General features: G+C 46.2%; 1 protein-coding gene across 1 annotated transcript in view; it reads left to right on the top strand.

Moving 5' to 3' along the window:
* Nucleotides 1-14,060, top strand: part of LOC139262094 (drebrin-like) — a 262,722-nt gene extending 248,662 nt beyond the window's left edge. Inside the window, exons 12-14 of the mRNA XM_070877247.1 lie at nucleotides 970-1,688; nucleotides 3,894-3,978; nucleotides 13,726-14,060. Of these exons, the coding sequence (XP_070733348.1) occupies nucleotides 970-1,688; nucleotides 3,894-3,978; nucleotides 13,726-13,790 (869 nt within the window). The 3' untranslated portion in view covers nucleotides 13,791-14,060. The remainder of the gene's footprint in view (nucleotides 1-969; nucleotides 1,689-3,893; nucleotides 3,979-13,725) is intronic.
* The last annotated feature ends 3,387 nt before the right edge of the window (nucleotides 14,061-17,447 follow it).

Below are 17,447 nucleotides of genomic sequence, written 5' to 3'. Positions count from 1 at the left end.
AGGTCCTTCTCTCAGTTAATTGTAGGGGATAACAGAGTTAAATTTATTTTGTATGTCTATAAAACACACTACTGATCTTCATCGATGTTGGCGAAACTTGCAGATGCTATTTGGTGCAAAAGAATCTACAAATTCAGTTTAGGTCTGCGGGTTATTATCACTGCTGTTGGAAGTGACATGTACTTAAATACATACATACATGAGATCACTTCCTAGGAAAAAAATAATTAACTACCCCGCTATAAAATAATATGCCTGACCAAGGCATTGAGCAGTACTGGTGTCTTGGATTTAGGAGCAATATATGGCTCTGATTAGGAAGGAGTGGGCAGTTAACAGCTCTAATTGAGAAGAACGACAGGATTAGACTATGATTACGGGGAGTACGTAGTTCTAGTTGAATTTAGAGGGAGTGCACAACTGTTTGCAGAGGAAGGAGGCAGCTTATTATAATCGGGGGAAATATATGACTGATAAGGTGGTGGGGGCAGTGTAAAGCACTGAATGAAGCAGTGTGTGACTTTGATGTAGCTAGGTGATCTGTGTTCAGTTGTACGTGCAGGAGGAAGTTGTGAAAGGCTTGGATTGGAGGAGAGGATCAGGTTACAACCCTGAATGCAGAGGAGGGTAGTGTATGGCTCTGACCAGGGAGAGGGAGTAATGTATAATTCTGAGGGCAGCGCACATCTGTCATAGGGGAAAGGGTCAGTGTACAGCTCTAACCCAGGATGGGAGAGACCAGTATATGCCTTTGACTTGGAAGGCACAGCATATGGCTTAATTAGGTATGGCTCCAAGCAGTGTACAGTGTTGATGCTTGTGCTGCTGTTTGGGTATAGGAGAAAAAGGAAATATATGGATTCATAGTTTTGTGCATTTTAATAGTTTGCATGTAACCTAGACTTCTTTTGATTGTATATCAGTGGTTGATTTAATTTTATGTCTCTGTTTCCATTCTGTTCCTTCTAGATAATACTGTGCCTAGCTTTCCAGAAAAACAGCCCATTCATTGTGAAGAGCCAGTGCCAGAACGAAATGTGCCAAGCTATACTGAGGAAGCTGGTCTTGTAGATATAGACACCCCAAACCCTGTATGGCCTGAGGCACCCAGCTTTATACATACTGAAGAGTCAATGCACAGTGAACAGGCAGGCTTCATAAGTACTGAGGAACAAAGTCTTGTGGACATTGGGAAGCCACAAATAAATGAGAATTTTCCACAAGTGAATGAGAATGTGCTGGACATTTGGGAGGCCAATGGAATAGACCAGCTACCTTCAAAATCACACAGTGAGCTAGCAGAGAAGCCATTGATCTACACCAGTACTGAGGAAACGGAACTGATTTTAAATATGAAAAGCCCACCATTGGATGAGACTGTGTCAACGCATGCAGACATTGAAGCAAATAGCCAACTGCTTGTGAACTTCCAGGAATCAGCAGGGCAACCTGCAGAATTGGTGCCCGCTGAACTAGGGCAACAACAACCACAGGGCAGTGGGGAAGCTGAGGATGATAACTTGCTGTGTTTTGATGGCAATGAAGGTCTACCAGCGCCACCTCCAGACTGCCTTGATTCACAGCAGTGGGAGAACCTGCCGAGCCTGATTGAACTCGAAGGATCACAACAGATGAGTGAAGACTACTGCTTTGGAATACAGGAACTGCCCAAGCCACAAGATGCAGAGGTAAGCTGGGATGAAAGGGATAAGACAAATGCATGATGTGGATTTTGGTGCAAAATATTATGCTTGAAACGACAACAACTAGTATAAAATTCAACTTTGATTCCTTAATTCTAACTCTAGGATATTAATCAAAATGTGCTATAGTGACTGAGTTAGCATAAATGACAACATATTAGCATAGAGCTTCACACAACAGGAGTACAGGTGGCAGATAGCTCACTTAACACTATAGAACAGATTACATTTCTGTTGAGCAAGCTTCCTCACCAAAAGCAGTGCCTCACGTAATCAGCCTTCCTGTGCTTTCATTTGTTTGATCACAACAAGGCTGATGACTGTAAGGGTCCAATTTTAAATGAATTAGGAAGATTCAAACTGGTTTCCATAGAGTGTAACCCGACAGCACCTAACTGTGTCAGTGCAGTGCCAAATCATACAATCACTGAGAAATTACTGGTGTAACTGGTATGAGAAATAGAAAAATATCACACTGGTGCAGTCGGATGTATTATTCTAAGGTTCAGACAGATTGCTGAGGCAAAGTAACAGAAACTTTACTTTAGTTCTGAGCATGCTGGGAGTGCATGATGTTGGTACTGTGTATCTTTTCAGTGCTGACATTCCTCACCTTTGAGCACAAACTTCACTCAAAAAAAGTATATTCCATGACTTATATGATAGTAATTACTGGAAAGGTGCAGAGGAGATTTACAAGAATGTTGCCTGGACTGGAGAATTTTGGCTATAAGGAAAGATTGGAGATGCTGGGTACTTTGTCTTTGGAACAGAGGAGGCCGAGGGGAGACCTGATTGAGGTGTATAAAATTATGAGGGACTTGGATAGAGTGGATAGGAAGGACCTGTTTCCCTTGGCAGAGGGGTCAACAACCGGGGAGCATAGATTTAAAATAATTGGGAGGAGATATAGAAGAGATATGAGGGGAAATTTCTTTACCCAGAGGGTGGTGGGGGTCTGGAACTCACTGCTTGAAAGGGTGGTGGAGGCAGAAAGCCTCACCACATTTTAAAAAGTACTTGAATGTGCACTTGAAGTGCCGTAACCTGCAGGGCTACGGACCAAGAGCTGGAAAGTGGGATTAGACTGGATAGCTCATGGTCGGCCAGCACAGACACGATGGGTCGAAATGGTCTCCTTCCGTGCTGTAAATTTCTATGATTCTATGAATTGAGTTAGAATAAAGCATCACTCCTGATTTAAACTTCTACCTGATTCAACCTAGTATACTGAAGAGATCTGTGTATAGAGTATGCCAACATGTCTGATAGGAACTGTTCTGAACCCTTAATATATAATCTCTCCATCCATCCAAATCCCCACAGGACTACAGTTCCCCTTTAGTGCAGGAGGCGTTTAATGCAATCTGTATTGAGAAAAGAACTCCTGAGAACTGATGTTTAACTACTGTTGGTGTAATGACTTCAGTTATGTGGTGAGACTAGAGAAGCTGGGATTTAGTGTAGAGAAGGTTAAGGGGAAACTTAATAGAGGTGTTCAAAATTGTGAAGCATTTCAATAGAGTAAATAAGGAAAAACTGTTTCCACTGGCAGTAACCAATGGACACAAATTTAAGATAATTGACATAAGTACCGGAGGTGAGTTGAGAATTGTTTTTACGCAGCGAGTGGTTATGATCTAGAATGCACTAACTGAACGGATAATGGAAGCAGATTCAACAGTAACTTTCAAAAGGGAATTGGATATATACTTGAAAAGGAAAGATTTGCAGTGCTGTGGAAATTGATCTTTCAAAGAGCTGGCATAGGCATGATGGTCCAAATGGTTACCTTCTGTGGTGTAAGATTCTAATCAGAAGGCACTGTATATTGCACCCTTAGATTTCAAGTCAGGGGGAGAGTGAAAGGGGATGGAAAGCAGGTACAGGTACTGCGTGTTTAGCCACTTGGATATATAGTGGGGGAAGGTGCTGGGCTAAATTTCTGTATTATTCTAATGTATGACCAACCTAACTGATCTCTGACCAGGAAAGCACTCTTGTAGGCAAGAAATCACAATAGGGAATAAAATGTATATGAAAACTCAAATTGTAAAATCTTTGTTCTCAGATCCAATAAGCCTGGAAGCACTGCCCCTTTTTAGCCAAACAATAATTTCAGGTTCTGTTCAATATAATACCTGCTTGCATCCGGTAATTTTCAATAATATTATGATTTCTATTCTATAGGCTGTTCAGGATTTTTTCAATCAATCACAGGATGAATATATTAAAGTCCAGTCGCACTTAGAGGAAACCGCCAGTAAAATACCAGGTGAGGAATTGGCTATTTCCCTTCAGTGCTATCATTTTCTTTTTTTTTTACTTTCTTTGTACTTAATCTTTATTCTCTCACGTCCCACTCATTCCCTCAACTTTGTTTCCTGAAGTCCAAAGGGCGTGGACGTGAGCATATCTGGTGTATATTTGTCCGTCCATCACCAGATTTATTATAGAGTCTGACCCTCCTGTGTCAAGTTGGACAGGTTAGGTGAGTGGGCAAACGCATGGCAGATGCAGTATAATGTGGATAAATATGAGGTTATCCACTTGGTGGCAAAAACAGTGTGACTTGGACAGGTTAGGTGAGTGGGCAAACGCATGGCAGATGCAGTATAATGTGGATAAATGTGATGTTATCCACTTTGGTGGCAAAAACACGAAGGCAGAATATTATCTGAATGGCGGCAGATTAGGAAAAGGGGAGGTGCAACGAGACCTGGGTGTCATGGTACATCAGTCATTGAAAGTTGGCATGCAGGTACAGCAGGCAGTGAAGAAAGCAAATGGTATGTTGGCCTTCATAGCTGGAGGATTTGAGTATAGGAGCAGGGAGGTCTTACTGCAGTTGTACAGGGCCTTAGTGAGGCCTCACCTGGAATATTGTGTTCAGTTTTGGTCTCCTAATCTGAGGAAGGACATTCTTGCTATTTGAGGGATTGCAGCGAAGATTCACCAGACTGATTCCCAGGATGGCAGGACTGACATATGAGGAGAGACTGGATCAACTGGGCCTGTATTCACTGGAGTTTAGATGGATGAGAGGGGATCTCATAGAAACATCTAAAATTCTGATGAGACTGGACAGGTTAGATGCAGGAAGAATGTTCCCGATGTTGGGGAAGTCCAGAACCCGGGACATAGTCTAAGGATATAAGGGGTAAGCCATTTAGGAGTGAGATGAGGAGAAACTTCTTCACTCAGAGAGTTGTTTATCTGTGGAATTTCCTGCCGCAGAGAGTTGTTGATGCCAGTTCACTGGATATATTCAAGAGGGAGTTGGATATGACCCTTACGGCTAAAGGGATCAAGGGGTATGGAAAGAAAGCAGGAAAGGGGTACTGAGGTGAATGATCAGCCATGATCTTATTGAATGGTGGTGCAGGCTTGAAGGGCCGAATGGCATACTCCTGCACCTTATTTCCATGTTTCTATGTTTCTAAAACCACTCGCCACTCTTGGCTTAGCTTGGAGAGCAAAGCTGACTCCCGTTTCTTTTTTTCACTTCCAACTATCTCCTTAAAACCCCTCACTTCCAATAAGAGATGCAAGAAGCTCATAGACCTTTTGTCACTAAGGTTAGGACCATTCATTCATCTGCTCCCCCCCCCAGCCTACCCTGAACCTGCATCTTTCACTGGCTTCTCTTTCATCTTCCCTCATGCTCTCTCCAAGCTAAGTTTGTTCATGAAACCCACCTGCTCCTTTGACCCCATTCCCACTAAACTACTGACCATGCAACTCCAATGCCCCTATGCTAGCTGACATTGCAAATGGTTTCCTTTCCTCATTTTCTCTCGCCCTCCATTTCAAAATTGCCTTTGTCACCCTCCTCAAAAAAACCCCCTCAAATCTTGATCCTTGAACGTATTATTGCCTCCTAAATGTGTGCCCATTTTTCCTGCAACTCCCTGTTTGAATCTCTCCAATGAGATTTCCATCCCTGCCACAGCACTGAAACAGCCCCAACAAAAGCCATGAATTACATTTTTTGTAACTATGACCAATGTTCCCGTTAATCTTTTTGGGCGGCTGCATGGCCCATTCAAAATACCACGCATGCGCAGTTTTCCCCATTGAAAAAATGGCTGCACAAGATGTCCAGAGAGCCGCACGACCGCACAGCTTAAAGGGAACATTGACTATGACCATAGTATGCTATCTCTCCTCATTCTACTTGACCTCTTTGCAGCTTTTGGCACAGTCAACTACAGCCACCTCATAGGGCTATCCTCACTTGGTTCCACTCTTATCTAAGCAATTATAGCTAGAGTATCTCCAGCACTAACATTGCTCCCATTCCCACCTCCAGATTCCCTCAAGGATCTGTCCTCGGCCTCCTCCTCTTTCTCAGCTACATACTTCCACTTGGTAACATCATTCACAAACATGGGGTTAGCTTCCACATGCATACTAACGAGCTCTACCTCTTCACCCCACCACTGCCTCTGTGTTGTCAACATGCAGCCTGGATGAGGTGTAATTTTCTACAGAAAACCGTGGTAAGACCAAAGCCATCAACTTCAATCACAAATTCCATATCCTTAACGCTGAATTCTAGCCCCCTCCCCAGCCATTGTCTCAGGCTGAACCAAACTCCTCACAACCTCAGTGTTTTACTCGATCCTCGGCTGAGTTTTCTGTCCTAATAAATACTGCTTACTTCCACCTCTCTAATAATCATCTGCTTCTGCCTGGCTGCTATCTAAACCCTCATCCATGCCTTTGTCACTCCAGACTCGATGATCCTGGTTGACCTCCTATCATCCACCCTCAGTAAACTTCAACTCCTCCCAAACCCTGCTGCCTGTATCCTATCCAACACCATGTTCCACTCACCCATCCCTGTCTCTGCTGATTCTTATTGACTCAAATTCAAAATTCTTATCCTTGTGTTTAAATCCCTTCCTCACCTCACCCCTCCCTATCTCTGTAACCTCCTCTAGCCCTAATCCCTTGCTCCCCACCCCTCCCTCCACTTTTGACTGTGACACCCTACTCCCCTCTTTGGCCAGACAGTGCCGGGAAGCCATTTGGGACCTTGTCCATAATTTAATACAAATACAGGATCATTGATTTCAATCTCGCGTGACACATTTGCGCTATCATGGTATGCACTTTGTTGAAGCCGTCTGCTCTCTACCTGTTCATGTAGATCAGGGTGAACTAACGAGAGCCTTGTCTTAACTACTCTTTTCATGAGCAGTTCAGCAGGTGCGAACCCAGTGAGCGAGTGGGGTCTCGTGTGGTAGCTAAGCATGGCTCGGGATAGGCGAGTCTGCAGTGAGCCTTCAGTTACACTCTTCAAGTCTTGCTTGATGGTTTGCACTGCTCTCTCTGCCTGACCATTGGACGCTGGTTTGAACAGGGCAGATGTGACATGTTTGATCCCGTTACGGGTCATGAATTCTTTGAACTCCGCACTGGTAAAACATGGCCCGTTGTCACTCAGCAGGACATCGGGTAAGCCGTGAGTGGCAAACATGGCCCGCAGGCTTTCAGCAGTGGCAGCAGACGTGCTAGCCAACATTATCTCACATTCAATCCACTTGGAATACGTGTCTACAACCACAAGGAACATTTTTCCCAAGAACTGCATAGTCAACACATACCCAAGACCACGGTTTGGAGGGCCAAGACCATAAACTTAGCGGTGCCTCCCTGGGTGCATTGCTTAGCTGCGAGCATGTATTACATCTGTGAATACAAGACTATAAGTCCGCATCGATACCGGCCACCACATGTGGGATCTGGCTATGGCTTTCATCATCACGATGCCTGGGTGGGTACTGTGGAGGTCATTGATGAAGGTGTCTCTGCCCTTCTTGGGGACCACTACTCGATTGCCCCACAGAAGGCAGTCTGCTTGTATTGACATTTCATCTTTGCGCTGCTGGAACAGCTTTATCTCTCCCTGCATTTCCACTGGGACACGGGACCAGCTCCCGTGAAGCACACAGCTTTTGACTAGAGATAATAAGGGGTCCTTGCTTGCCAGGTTTTGATCTGCCGGGCAGTGACGGGTGATTGCTCACTCTCAAATGCTTCGATGACCTTGGCTAGATCTGCAGGCTGTGCCATTTCTACCCTCATGGTGGATAATGGCAGCCTACTGAGAACATCGGCACAGTTTTCTGTGCCTGGCCTGTGGCGAATGGCGTAGTTGTATGCGGGCAATATGAGCACCCATCTCTGGATGTGGGCCGATGCGTTTCTATTTATCCCTTTACTCTCAGAAAACAGGGATATAAGTGACTTATGGTCAGTTTCCAATTCGAATTTTAGCCCAAACAGGTATTGATGCATTTTCTTTACCCCATAGACACACGCTAACGCTTCTTTCTCAATCAATCTGTAGGCTCTCTCAGCCTTAGACAGACTCCTGAATTCATAAGCAACCGGTTGCAGTTTCCCGAAATCATTAGCTTGTTGCAATGCAAACTCGACGCCATATGACAACACATCACATGCTAGTACCAAACACTTACATGGATCATACAACACAAGCAATTTGTTTGAGCGTAACAATTTTCTCGCTTTTACAAAGGCATTTTCTTGGCTTTTGCCCCAAACCCATTCGTCCCCTTTCCGTAGTAAGACATGTAGTGGTTCTAACAGTATGCTAAGACCCGGTAAGAAGTTACCAAAGTAGTTCAGGAGTCCCAGAAACGACCGCAGCTCTGTCACATTCTGTGGCCTCAGTGCGTTCTCAATTGCCTCCGTCTTAGCGTTGGTGGGCCTGATGCCATCCGTCACAATCCTCCTTCCCAGGAACTCCACTTCAGGCGCCAGGAAAATGCACTTCGAGCGTTTTACCCTGAGCCCCAAGCAGTTGAGTCGACTAAGAACCTCCACCAGGTGTTGCAGATGCTCGACTGTGTTCCGACCTGTGACCAAGATATCGTCCTGGAAGACCACGGTGTGCGGGACTGACTTCAGTAAGCTTTCCATGTTTCTCTGGAATATCGGCGCTGCTGATTGAATTCCAAACAGGCATCTGTTATAAACAAAAAGACCTTTGTGCGTGTTGATGCAGGGGAGGGCCTTCGATGATTCCTCCAGTTCCTGCGTCATGTAGGCTGAAGTCAGATCCAGCTTCGTGAACGTCTTTCCTCCCGCCAGCATTGCAAAGAGGTCGTCAGCCTTTGGTATTGAGTATTGATCCTGCAGGGAGAAACGATTGATAGTTACTTTGTAATCGCCACAGATTCTGATGGTGCCATCTCCCTTGAGGACTGGGATGATAGGACTGGCCCACTCATTGAACTCTATCGGTGAAATGATGCCCTCTCTTTGCAGCCGGTCTAGCTCGATCTCTACCCATTCTCTCATCATGTATGGTACTGCTCTCGCCTTGTGATGGATGGGTCGCACCCCTGAATTAGGTGGATCTGCACTTTTGCTCTTTGGAATTTCCCAATGCCTGATTCGAACAGCGACGGAAATTTGTTTAAGACCTGGGCACACGAAGTGTCGTCAGCGGGCGATAGCGCTCGGATGTCATCCCAGTTCCAGCGTATCTTTCCCCGCCAGCTCCTGTTGAGCAGCATGGGACCATCGCCCAGTACCACCCAGAGTGGTAGCTTGTGCACCGCTCCATCGTAGGAGACCTTTACGGTAGCACTGCCGATTACAGGAATCCGTTCTTTTGTCTAAGTTCTTAGTTTCGTCGAACTGGAGTTAAGACTGGCCTTGAGGTGTTGTTGCACCACAATCTTTCAAAAGTCTTTTTGCCCATGCTGGACTGGCTCGCACCCGTGTCCAGCTCCATTGACACCGGGAGTCCATTTAGCTCAACATTCAGCATTATTGGCGGACAATTCATGGTGAATATGTGCACCCCATGTACCTCTGCCTCCTGGTCTGAGTCTCTGGTTTGTCGTGATCCTCCGTGGATCTGTCCTCCTCTGCAACTTGATGGTTTGCAGGTTTAGTAGGATTTGTAGCTCGCCTGCACACTCGTTGGAGGTGTCCCATTGTTCCACAGCCCTTGCAAATGTACCCTTTGAATCAGCATGAATGGAAACGATGATCACCCCCACAGTGCCAACAAGGTGTTAATGGCCTTGCATTCATCACCCTTGATTGTGGACTCTCAGACATCTGTGGACGTGCAGTTGCAGGTATGTGTGACCTGCCCTGTACGTTACAATTCGAAAACAACATCACTGTTCACCGTACTTGTAGCAGCACTTGTGTGCTGAGAGATTTGCTTCGTATTGTCACTGGTGGCAATGAACGCCTGGGCTATCGCTATGGCCTTACTCAAGGTTGGGGTCTCTACAGTCAAAAGTTTGCGAAGTATGGTTTCGTGGCCAATGCCAAGTACGAAAAAATCTCCGAGCATGTGCTCCAAATGTCCTTCAAATTCGCAATGTCCTGCAAGGTGTCTTAACTTGGCGACATAACTTACCACTTCCTGGCCTTCTGACCTTTTGTAGGTGTAGAACCGGTACCTTCGGGTTCAAATGTTCTCGGACCAGTGTGCACAGATCGTCGTATGATTTCTCTGTGGGTTTCGCTGGAGTGAGCAGATTCTTCATGAGGCCATAAGTTGGTGCCCCACAGATGGTGAGGAGGATTGCCCTTCGTTTGGCAGCGTTCTCTTCCCTATACAGCTAGTTGGCTATGAAGTATTGGTTGAGTCACTCCACAAAAGTTTCCCAATCATCTCCCTCCGAGAATTTCTGCAGGATGCCCACTGTTCTCTGCATCTTTGGGTTCACTTTCTGTATCTCGTTGCCAGTTGTTACATATGGAGAAAGAGTCAGACTGAACACTGTGAACTCAAAGTAAAGTGTGACCTTAGTCTTTTATTGCAGGTCTCCAGAGTGTCTCTCCAACCTGTTAGGCCTCCTTAAATACCTGTGCTCCCAAGGGATTATGGGATCCCTTGGGATTCCGGTGGCTGTACAGAGTAAATACAAGTTTACATATATAAGACTTATCTATCCAGTCGTAGCTAGAGAATCACCTGCAATGGCTAATCTATCCGCTGCTGTACCATTGCCTCTGGTACCCCCAAGGATCTACCCTTGGCCCCCTCCGATTACTCATCTACATGCTGTCCGTAAACACAATGTCAAGTTCCACATGCACACTGACAAGCACCGCCCCCCCCCCCCCCACCACTGTCTCTAATTTCTAATTTATCACACCATTTGTCCGACATCCAGTACTGGATGAGCAGAAATTTCCTCCAACGAATTATCAGTAAGACTGAAGCTATTGTCTTTGGTCCCCACCACAATCTCCATTTCCTAGCCACCGATTGCATCCCTCTCCCCCAGGCAACTGTCTGAGGCTGAACCAGAAAGTTCCCAATCTTGGTGTCGTATTTGACCCCAGGATGAGTTTCCGACCACACATCTGCGCCATCACCAAGACTGCCAACCTTTACCTCCATAGCATCGCCTGACTCCGTTCCTGCCTAAGCTTATCTGCTGCTGAAACTGCCATCCATGCCTTTGTTACCTCTGGACCTGATTATTCCAGGTCTCCCATCTTCCACCCTCCATAAACTTGAGCTCATCCAAAACTCTGCTGCTTGTATCTTAACTCACACCAAGTCTTGTTCACACATCACCTCAGTGCTCATCGACCTACATTTGCTCCCAGTCCGCCAACGCCTCAATTTTAAAATTTTCATCCTTGTTTTCAAATCCTTCCATGGCATCGCCCCTCCCTATCTCTGTAACCTTCTCCAGGCCCACAACCCCCCTGTTATCCCTGCGCTCCTCCAATTCTGGCATCTTGCACATCCCTGATTATAATCGCTCCACCATTGGCGGCCGTGCTTTCAACTGCTTAGGCCCTAAGATCTAGAATTCCCTCGCTAAACCTCTCCACCTCTCCACCTCTCCCTCCTCCTTTAAGACGCTCTTTAAAATCTTCCTCTTTGACCAAGCTTTTGGTCAGCTGTCCTAATATCTCCTTATGTGGCTCAGTGTCAAATTCTGTTTGATAATGCTCCTAATAATTAGAAGATTTGGGATGTTTTATAACGTTAATGTTTTTATTCTACCAAGCATACAGTTACACCAGAGTGAGGTAGCCCTAGCCACAGCTGATACAGTGAGGTATATTTTCTGATAAGCAAAGTTCAGTTATGAACATTTATCGCACTCATATTACATTGCTTTGTGTGCTATTTTTAGACATGCAGTAACCTGTTTGAGATAAACAAGATATAAACAGAGGAATGTCATCTGAGCACCCTACAAGTTTGCAGCTGTGATGCCCTTACATTAGTTGCTGGTAACATCACTAATTTATGGTTTTCAGGAAAAGATGGATGGATATGTAGAATTTGATCTTGAAAACACTAGTAAAATCCCCAGAATCCTGTATAATAAAAACTGAATTTGTCTATTCAGTCACCGTAAATCACTGTCTCTTGTCATCAGAGATGCCAAGTAGAAGCCAAGTACTTCCTGACAAAAAGGAGAGTAAAGCGGAGGGTTGGACTGATTTTATTTACTGACCGGTTTAAAATCATCGTTTAGGAATAAAAAGCAGCCTACAGAGGTGTTTGTTGATTAACTGTGAATATGTCCGAGCTGAAATGTCCGATCTTCACAAGGGCAGCACATTATTGGTCGAGCAAAAGGACTTCTAATAATTAGGAGATTTTGTTGTGACTTAAGTACTTGAAATTGGAAAGGGGAAATGACTTAACATTGAAGTAGTGGGATACACAATGAACAAGGGGTGAAAGCAGTGGGATATGCAGTGAGTAGAATCTTGAGCGTAAGATATGAAATGGAGAGAATGGAAAGTATTGGTATGAGCAGTGGGTGATGGGCCAGAAGAGAGAGACCTGCAATGGGATGGAAACAGCCCAACCTTGAACCAGTGGTGCGGGTAGAAACAGTGGGAAGATTTTTGTAAACCCGTTTATGAATTTGTTATTGGTGTTTTATAAAATTTCCTACTTGTGAGACAAGTCACTGTAGTCTCTATCCAACCACACTCCCTTTTCTTTTGTATAATCTCTCTCCCCCTCCTCTTCCTATTGTTCCCTCCCCTGAACACTGCTCTCCCCCGCCCCCCACCCCCCACCACCTCTGTTGTACAGCCTCTGTCCCATTGTCCTTCCTGCCCTCTCTCTGATACACACTATGGGGGAGTAATTGGGTGCATTTGTGCCTCCCGTTAACATGAAAAATGCCGGGCGCGGCACTGACATCGACTCCCACCACATTGGGCAGGAGCTTAGCAGCGGGCGCTACAGCGTTGCACCCGATCTCTTGTGCCCTCAGATCGTGACATCATCGCCATGTGCATCGCCCGGTAACGCCCCGGACCTGAAATTCACTTCCGCCCCCTGCAGCAGCGCCTGGCGAAAACATCGGCAGCTGCAGGAGGTGTAGATCGGGCGGTCGGCCGTTACCGGGGCGAAGATTAAAGACGAGGTGACCAAGGTTTAAAAAAGACTTATCTTTGTTTTTTCCGTTTACTTCGCGGGTTCCTTCTCGCGATCGTTCAGCTCAGCATTCTGCTTGAGTGCCGGGCTGATTGCGCGGGATCGCCGCGGCCTTGGTGATGCAGGTACATGACTTATAAAGAGCCTGCAGCGATGGCCCTTCCCTTTAAGGGAGGGAAGGGCCTTTTGAATGCGGCAGTGCTGCCCGGCCCAGTGTGCAGTACTGCTGAGGTCTCTGCCCTGCCTGCGTCCTTCATCGCTCCAAGAAGGAAGTGGAGCGGTTGATTTAGCGCTCCATTTCCTTCCTGAAGCGCTGAAGCTAATTTTTTGAAAGCTGGGAAGCAATAACACCTGGTGCTAAGTTTCCCAGCTTTCAAAAGTTACCACCCCGAAACGGGCGATAATGAATTTTACCCCCAGTGTATGCTCTGTCTCAGTTATCCCCTCAACTATTCTCTCTCCATCTAAGACTTGCATCATATCCTAGATGAACTCATCAGTCCTGATTTTAAGTGGCCGAATTATATAAATAAACTGTTTACATAACTGCAATGTAACCATGACAACAACCTTATCATTTCTCCCCTTTGCTTTCAGAAATTGATATTACCTATTGCGACAATGACACCGACACAGACCTGGAACATTCCCCTGCAGACTGATCTCACTCGCCGTGATGCTCTCCAGTATGACAATTATGCTTCAAGTAAATGAAAAAAGACAAAAATTGCTAAGTTTTAATTTTAGTCTGTGTTTACTATTTTTAATTGTAATAATTTGAATGTATTATTTTCTAAATTAACCTTATTGTATATTAATTCCACTCACAGCTGCTAGGTATAGTCTGCTGAAGCTGATATTATGTGACTAGCAGTGTTAACTATCACCAATTGCTTTTCAAGTACCATTTTCAAAAGCACAAATTTTGTGAAATGCTAATTGCTGTTGTATGAAAATAAACAGTTTCTGAAAATCCAGTTTTTCAAATGTGTCCTCATTTGTAAAGATCACAATATCTGGTCTTGTATTTTTTTCCCTCACCTGACTTTCTTGCCAGTTATATCTCTGAACTGAGGGTGAGGAAGTAGTGTCTCAAACGAGCGTACTATGCTTAAACAAAGGGACTACAGTGGGATGAGGGCAGAGTTGGCTAAAGTAGACTGGAAACACAGACTAAACGGTGGCACAATTGAGGAACAGTGGAGGACTTTTAAGAAGCTCTTTCATAGTGCTCAACAAAAATATATTCCAATGAAAAAGAAGGGCGGTAAGAGAAGGGATAACCAGCTGTGGATAACCAGGGAAATTAAGGAGAGTATCAAATTAAAAACCAATGCGTATAAGGTGGACAAGGTTAGTGCGAAAATAGAAGATTGGGAAAATTTTAAACGACAGCAAAGAATGACTAAGAAAGCAATAAAGAAAGGAAAGATAGATTACGAAGGTAAACTTGCGCAAAACATAAAAACGGATAGTAAAAGCTTTTACAGATATATAAAACGGAAAAGAGTGACTAAAGTAAATGTTGGTCACTTAGAAGATGAGAAGGGGGATTTAATAATGGGAAATGTGGAAATGGCTGAGACCTTAAACAATTATTGCTTCGGTCTTCACAGTGGAAGACACAGAAACCATGCCAGAAATTGCTGGTTACAGGAATGTGGGAAGGGAGGACCTGGAGACAATCACTATCACTAGGGGGGTAGTGCTGGACAGGCTAATGGGACTCAAGGTAGACAAGTCCCCTGGTCCTGATGAAATGCATCCCAGGGTATTAAAAGAGATGGCGGAAGTTATAGCAGATGCATTCGTTATAATCTACCAAAATTCTCTGGGCTCTTGGGAGGTACCAGCGGATTGGAAAGCAGCTAATGTAACGCCTCTGTTTAAAAAAGGGGGCAGACAAAAGGCAGGTAACTATAGGCCGGTTAGTTTAACATCTGTAGTGGGGAAAATGCTTGAAACTATCATTAAGGAAGAAATAGCGGGACATCTAGATAGGAATAGTGCAATCAAGCAGACGCAGCATGGATTCATGAAGGGGAAATCATGTTTAACTAATTTACTGGAATTCTTTGAGGATATAATGAGCATGGTGGATAGAGGTGTACCGATGGATGTGGTGTATTTAGATTTTCAAAAGACATTCGATAAGGTGCCACACAATAGGTTACTGCAGAAGATAAAGGTACGCGGGGTCAGTGGAAATGTATTAGCATGGATAGAGAATTGGCTGGCTAACAGAAAGCAGAGAGTCGGGATAAATGTGTCCTTTTCGGGTTGAAAATCGGTGGTTAGTGGTGTGCCACAGGGATCGGTGCTGGGACCACAACTGTTTACAATATACATAGATGACCTGGAAGAGGGGACAGAGTGTAGTGTAACAAAATTTTCAGATGACACAAAGATTAGTGGGAAAGCGGGTAGTGTAGAGGACACAGAGAGGCTACAAAGAGATTTAGATAGGTTAAGCGAATGGGCTAAGGTGTGGCAGATGGAACACAATGTCGGAAAGTGTGAGGTCATCCACCTTGGGAAAAATAACAAAAAAAGGGAATACTTTTTGAATGGGGAGAAATTACAACATGCTGCATTGCAGAGGGACCTGGGGGTCCTTGTGCATGAAACTCTTTTAGAGTTTATCTGTAAAACAAAACATTAAACCGTGCCACCCGAACTGGGTGACACACCAGACATTTACAAGGCCCTTTTTTTCCTTTTTTTTGTTTTTTTTTTGTGTTTTTCTTTTTTTTGGGCACTAAAATCACAATTTTTCCCCAGTGCCCCCTATAAAAGGGAAGGGGGACACTAAAAGCACCGGCAATTAAAACAAATTAAACTTTAAAACGTAAAATCAAATTAAAATTTGGTTGCCGGGCGTGATGATGCACTCCAGTCCCTCCGGTGCCCACCTCTCGCGGAAGGCCGCGAGCGCACCGGTGGACACCGCGTGCTCCATCTCCAAGGACACCCTGGACCGGATGTAAGAGCGGAAGAGAGGCAGGCAGTCAGGTTGAACGACCCCCTCGACCGCCCGCTGCCTGGACCGGCTGATGGCACCCTTGGCCGTGCCCAGGAGCAGTCCTACGAGGAGGCCTTCGGACCTACCCGCTCTCCTCCGCACAGGGTGCCCAAAGATCAGGAGAGTGGGACTGAAGTGCAGCCAGAATTTCAGGAGCAGCCCCTTCAAATAATAAAACAGAGGCTGCAACCTTGTGCATTCCATAAAAACATGGAACACGGACTCTTCCAGACCGCAGAAATTGCAGGTGGCCTGGGAGTCCGTGAACCGGCTTAAAAATTTGTTGCACGGCACTGCTCCGTGCACCACCCTCCAGGCCAAGTCCCCGATGAATAGTGGGAGGACCCCTGCGTAGAGTGCCCTCCATCGGGGACCCCCGCCTCCTCCGGACGGCAAGGTGGTACGCCATGGCGTGTCCGGACAGCCGGCGAGGATGGCAAAGTTGAGAGTGTGCAGGAGCAGCCCGTACAGGAAACCCCTCCGCGCGGAACTGAAAGGCACGGAGGGGATTTCCCCGAGGCGGCTCAAGTTGTGAGGCGCCGGCCGCCGAGGGAGGTTCCGGGGTTTGGCGCCGATGAGGAATTCCGTCCAGACGGGGGTCAGTTCGGACGGGATCTCCCCACGTGCTTGAGCCTCCTCGATGCACCTAATGGAGTCAGGGCCCAGAGCTGTTTTTAGCGACTCGATGGCATCGGCCGCGTGGCGGACGTCGGCTGAATTTAGGCGCCGCGCCAGCGTGTCTGGCGCCATCCAGCCCGCTCCTCCGCCATCGAGCAGGTCCCTGACCCTGGTCACCTCACCAGCCACAGCTCTCTCTTCCGACCGCCACATAAAACCTCGGTCGTGGAGGTACGGATTCCCGAGCAGCGGCTCCAGCCGGCGGAGAGCTGCGCTTGGTGGAGACTTTGTTCCAGACCCTGATGAGTTCCTTGTAAAAGACAGGCAGCTCCCGGAGGGCGGTCCTGACACCCCCCAAGTTCACAAACAGGAGCTGCGTGTCGTAATTGAGGTCGCGCTGCTGGCGGAAGAAATACGTCGCCAGAGCACACCACCTAGGAGGGGGCTCGACGTAAAGGTATCTCTGCAGGGTCTGAAGACGGAAAGTCGCGAGCTGGGCGCTGATGCACACCAACGACTGACCGCCCTCCTCAAGCGGGAGACTCAAGACCGCGGCAGAGACCCAGTGCTTTCTGTTGTTCCAGAAGAAGTCCACCAGCTTCTTCTGTATCTTGGCGACAAACGCAGGGGGAGGGGTCAAAGTGACCAGCCGGTACCACAACATTGCGGCCACCAGCTG

This window comes from Pristiophorus japonicus, chromosome 4, assembly GCF_044704955.1.
Source record: "Pristiophorus japonicus isolate sPriJap1 chromosome 4, sPriJap1.hap1, whole genome shotgun sequence".
NCBI lineage: Eukaryota > Metazoa > Chordata > Chondrichthyes > Pristiophoridae > Pristiophorus > Pristiophorus japonicus.
This window is presented reverse-complemented; position numbering and strand designations above follow the sequence as displayed.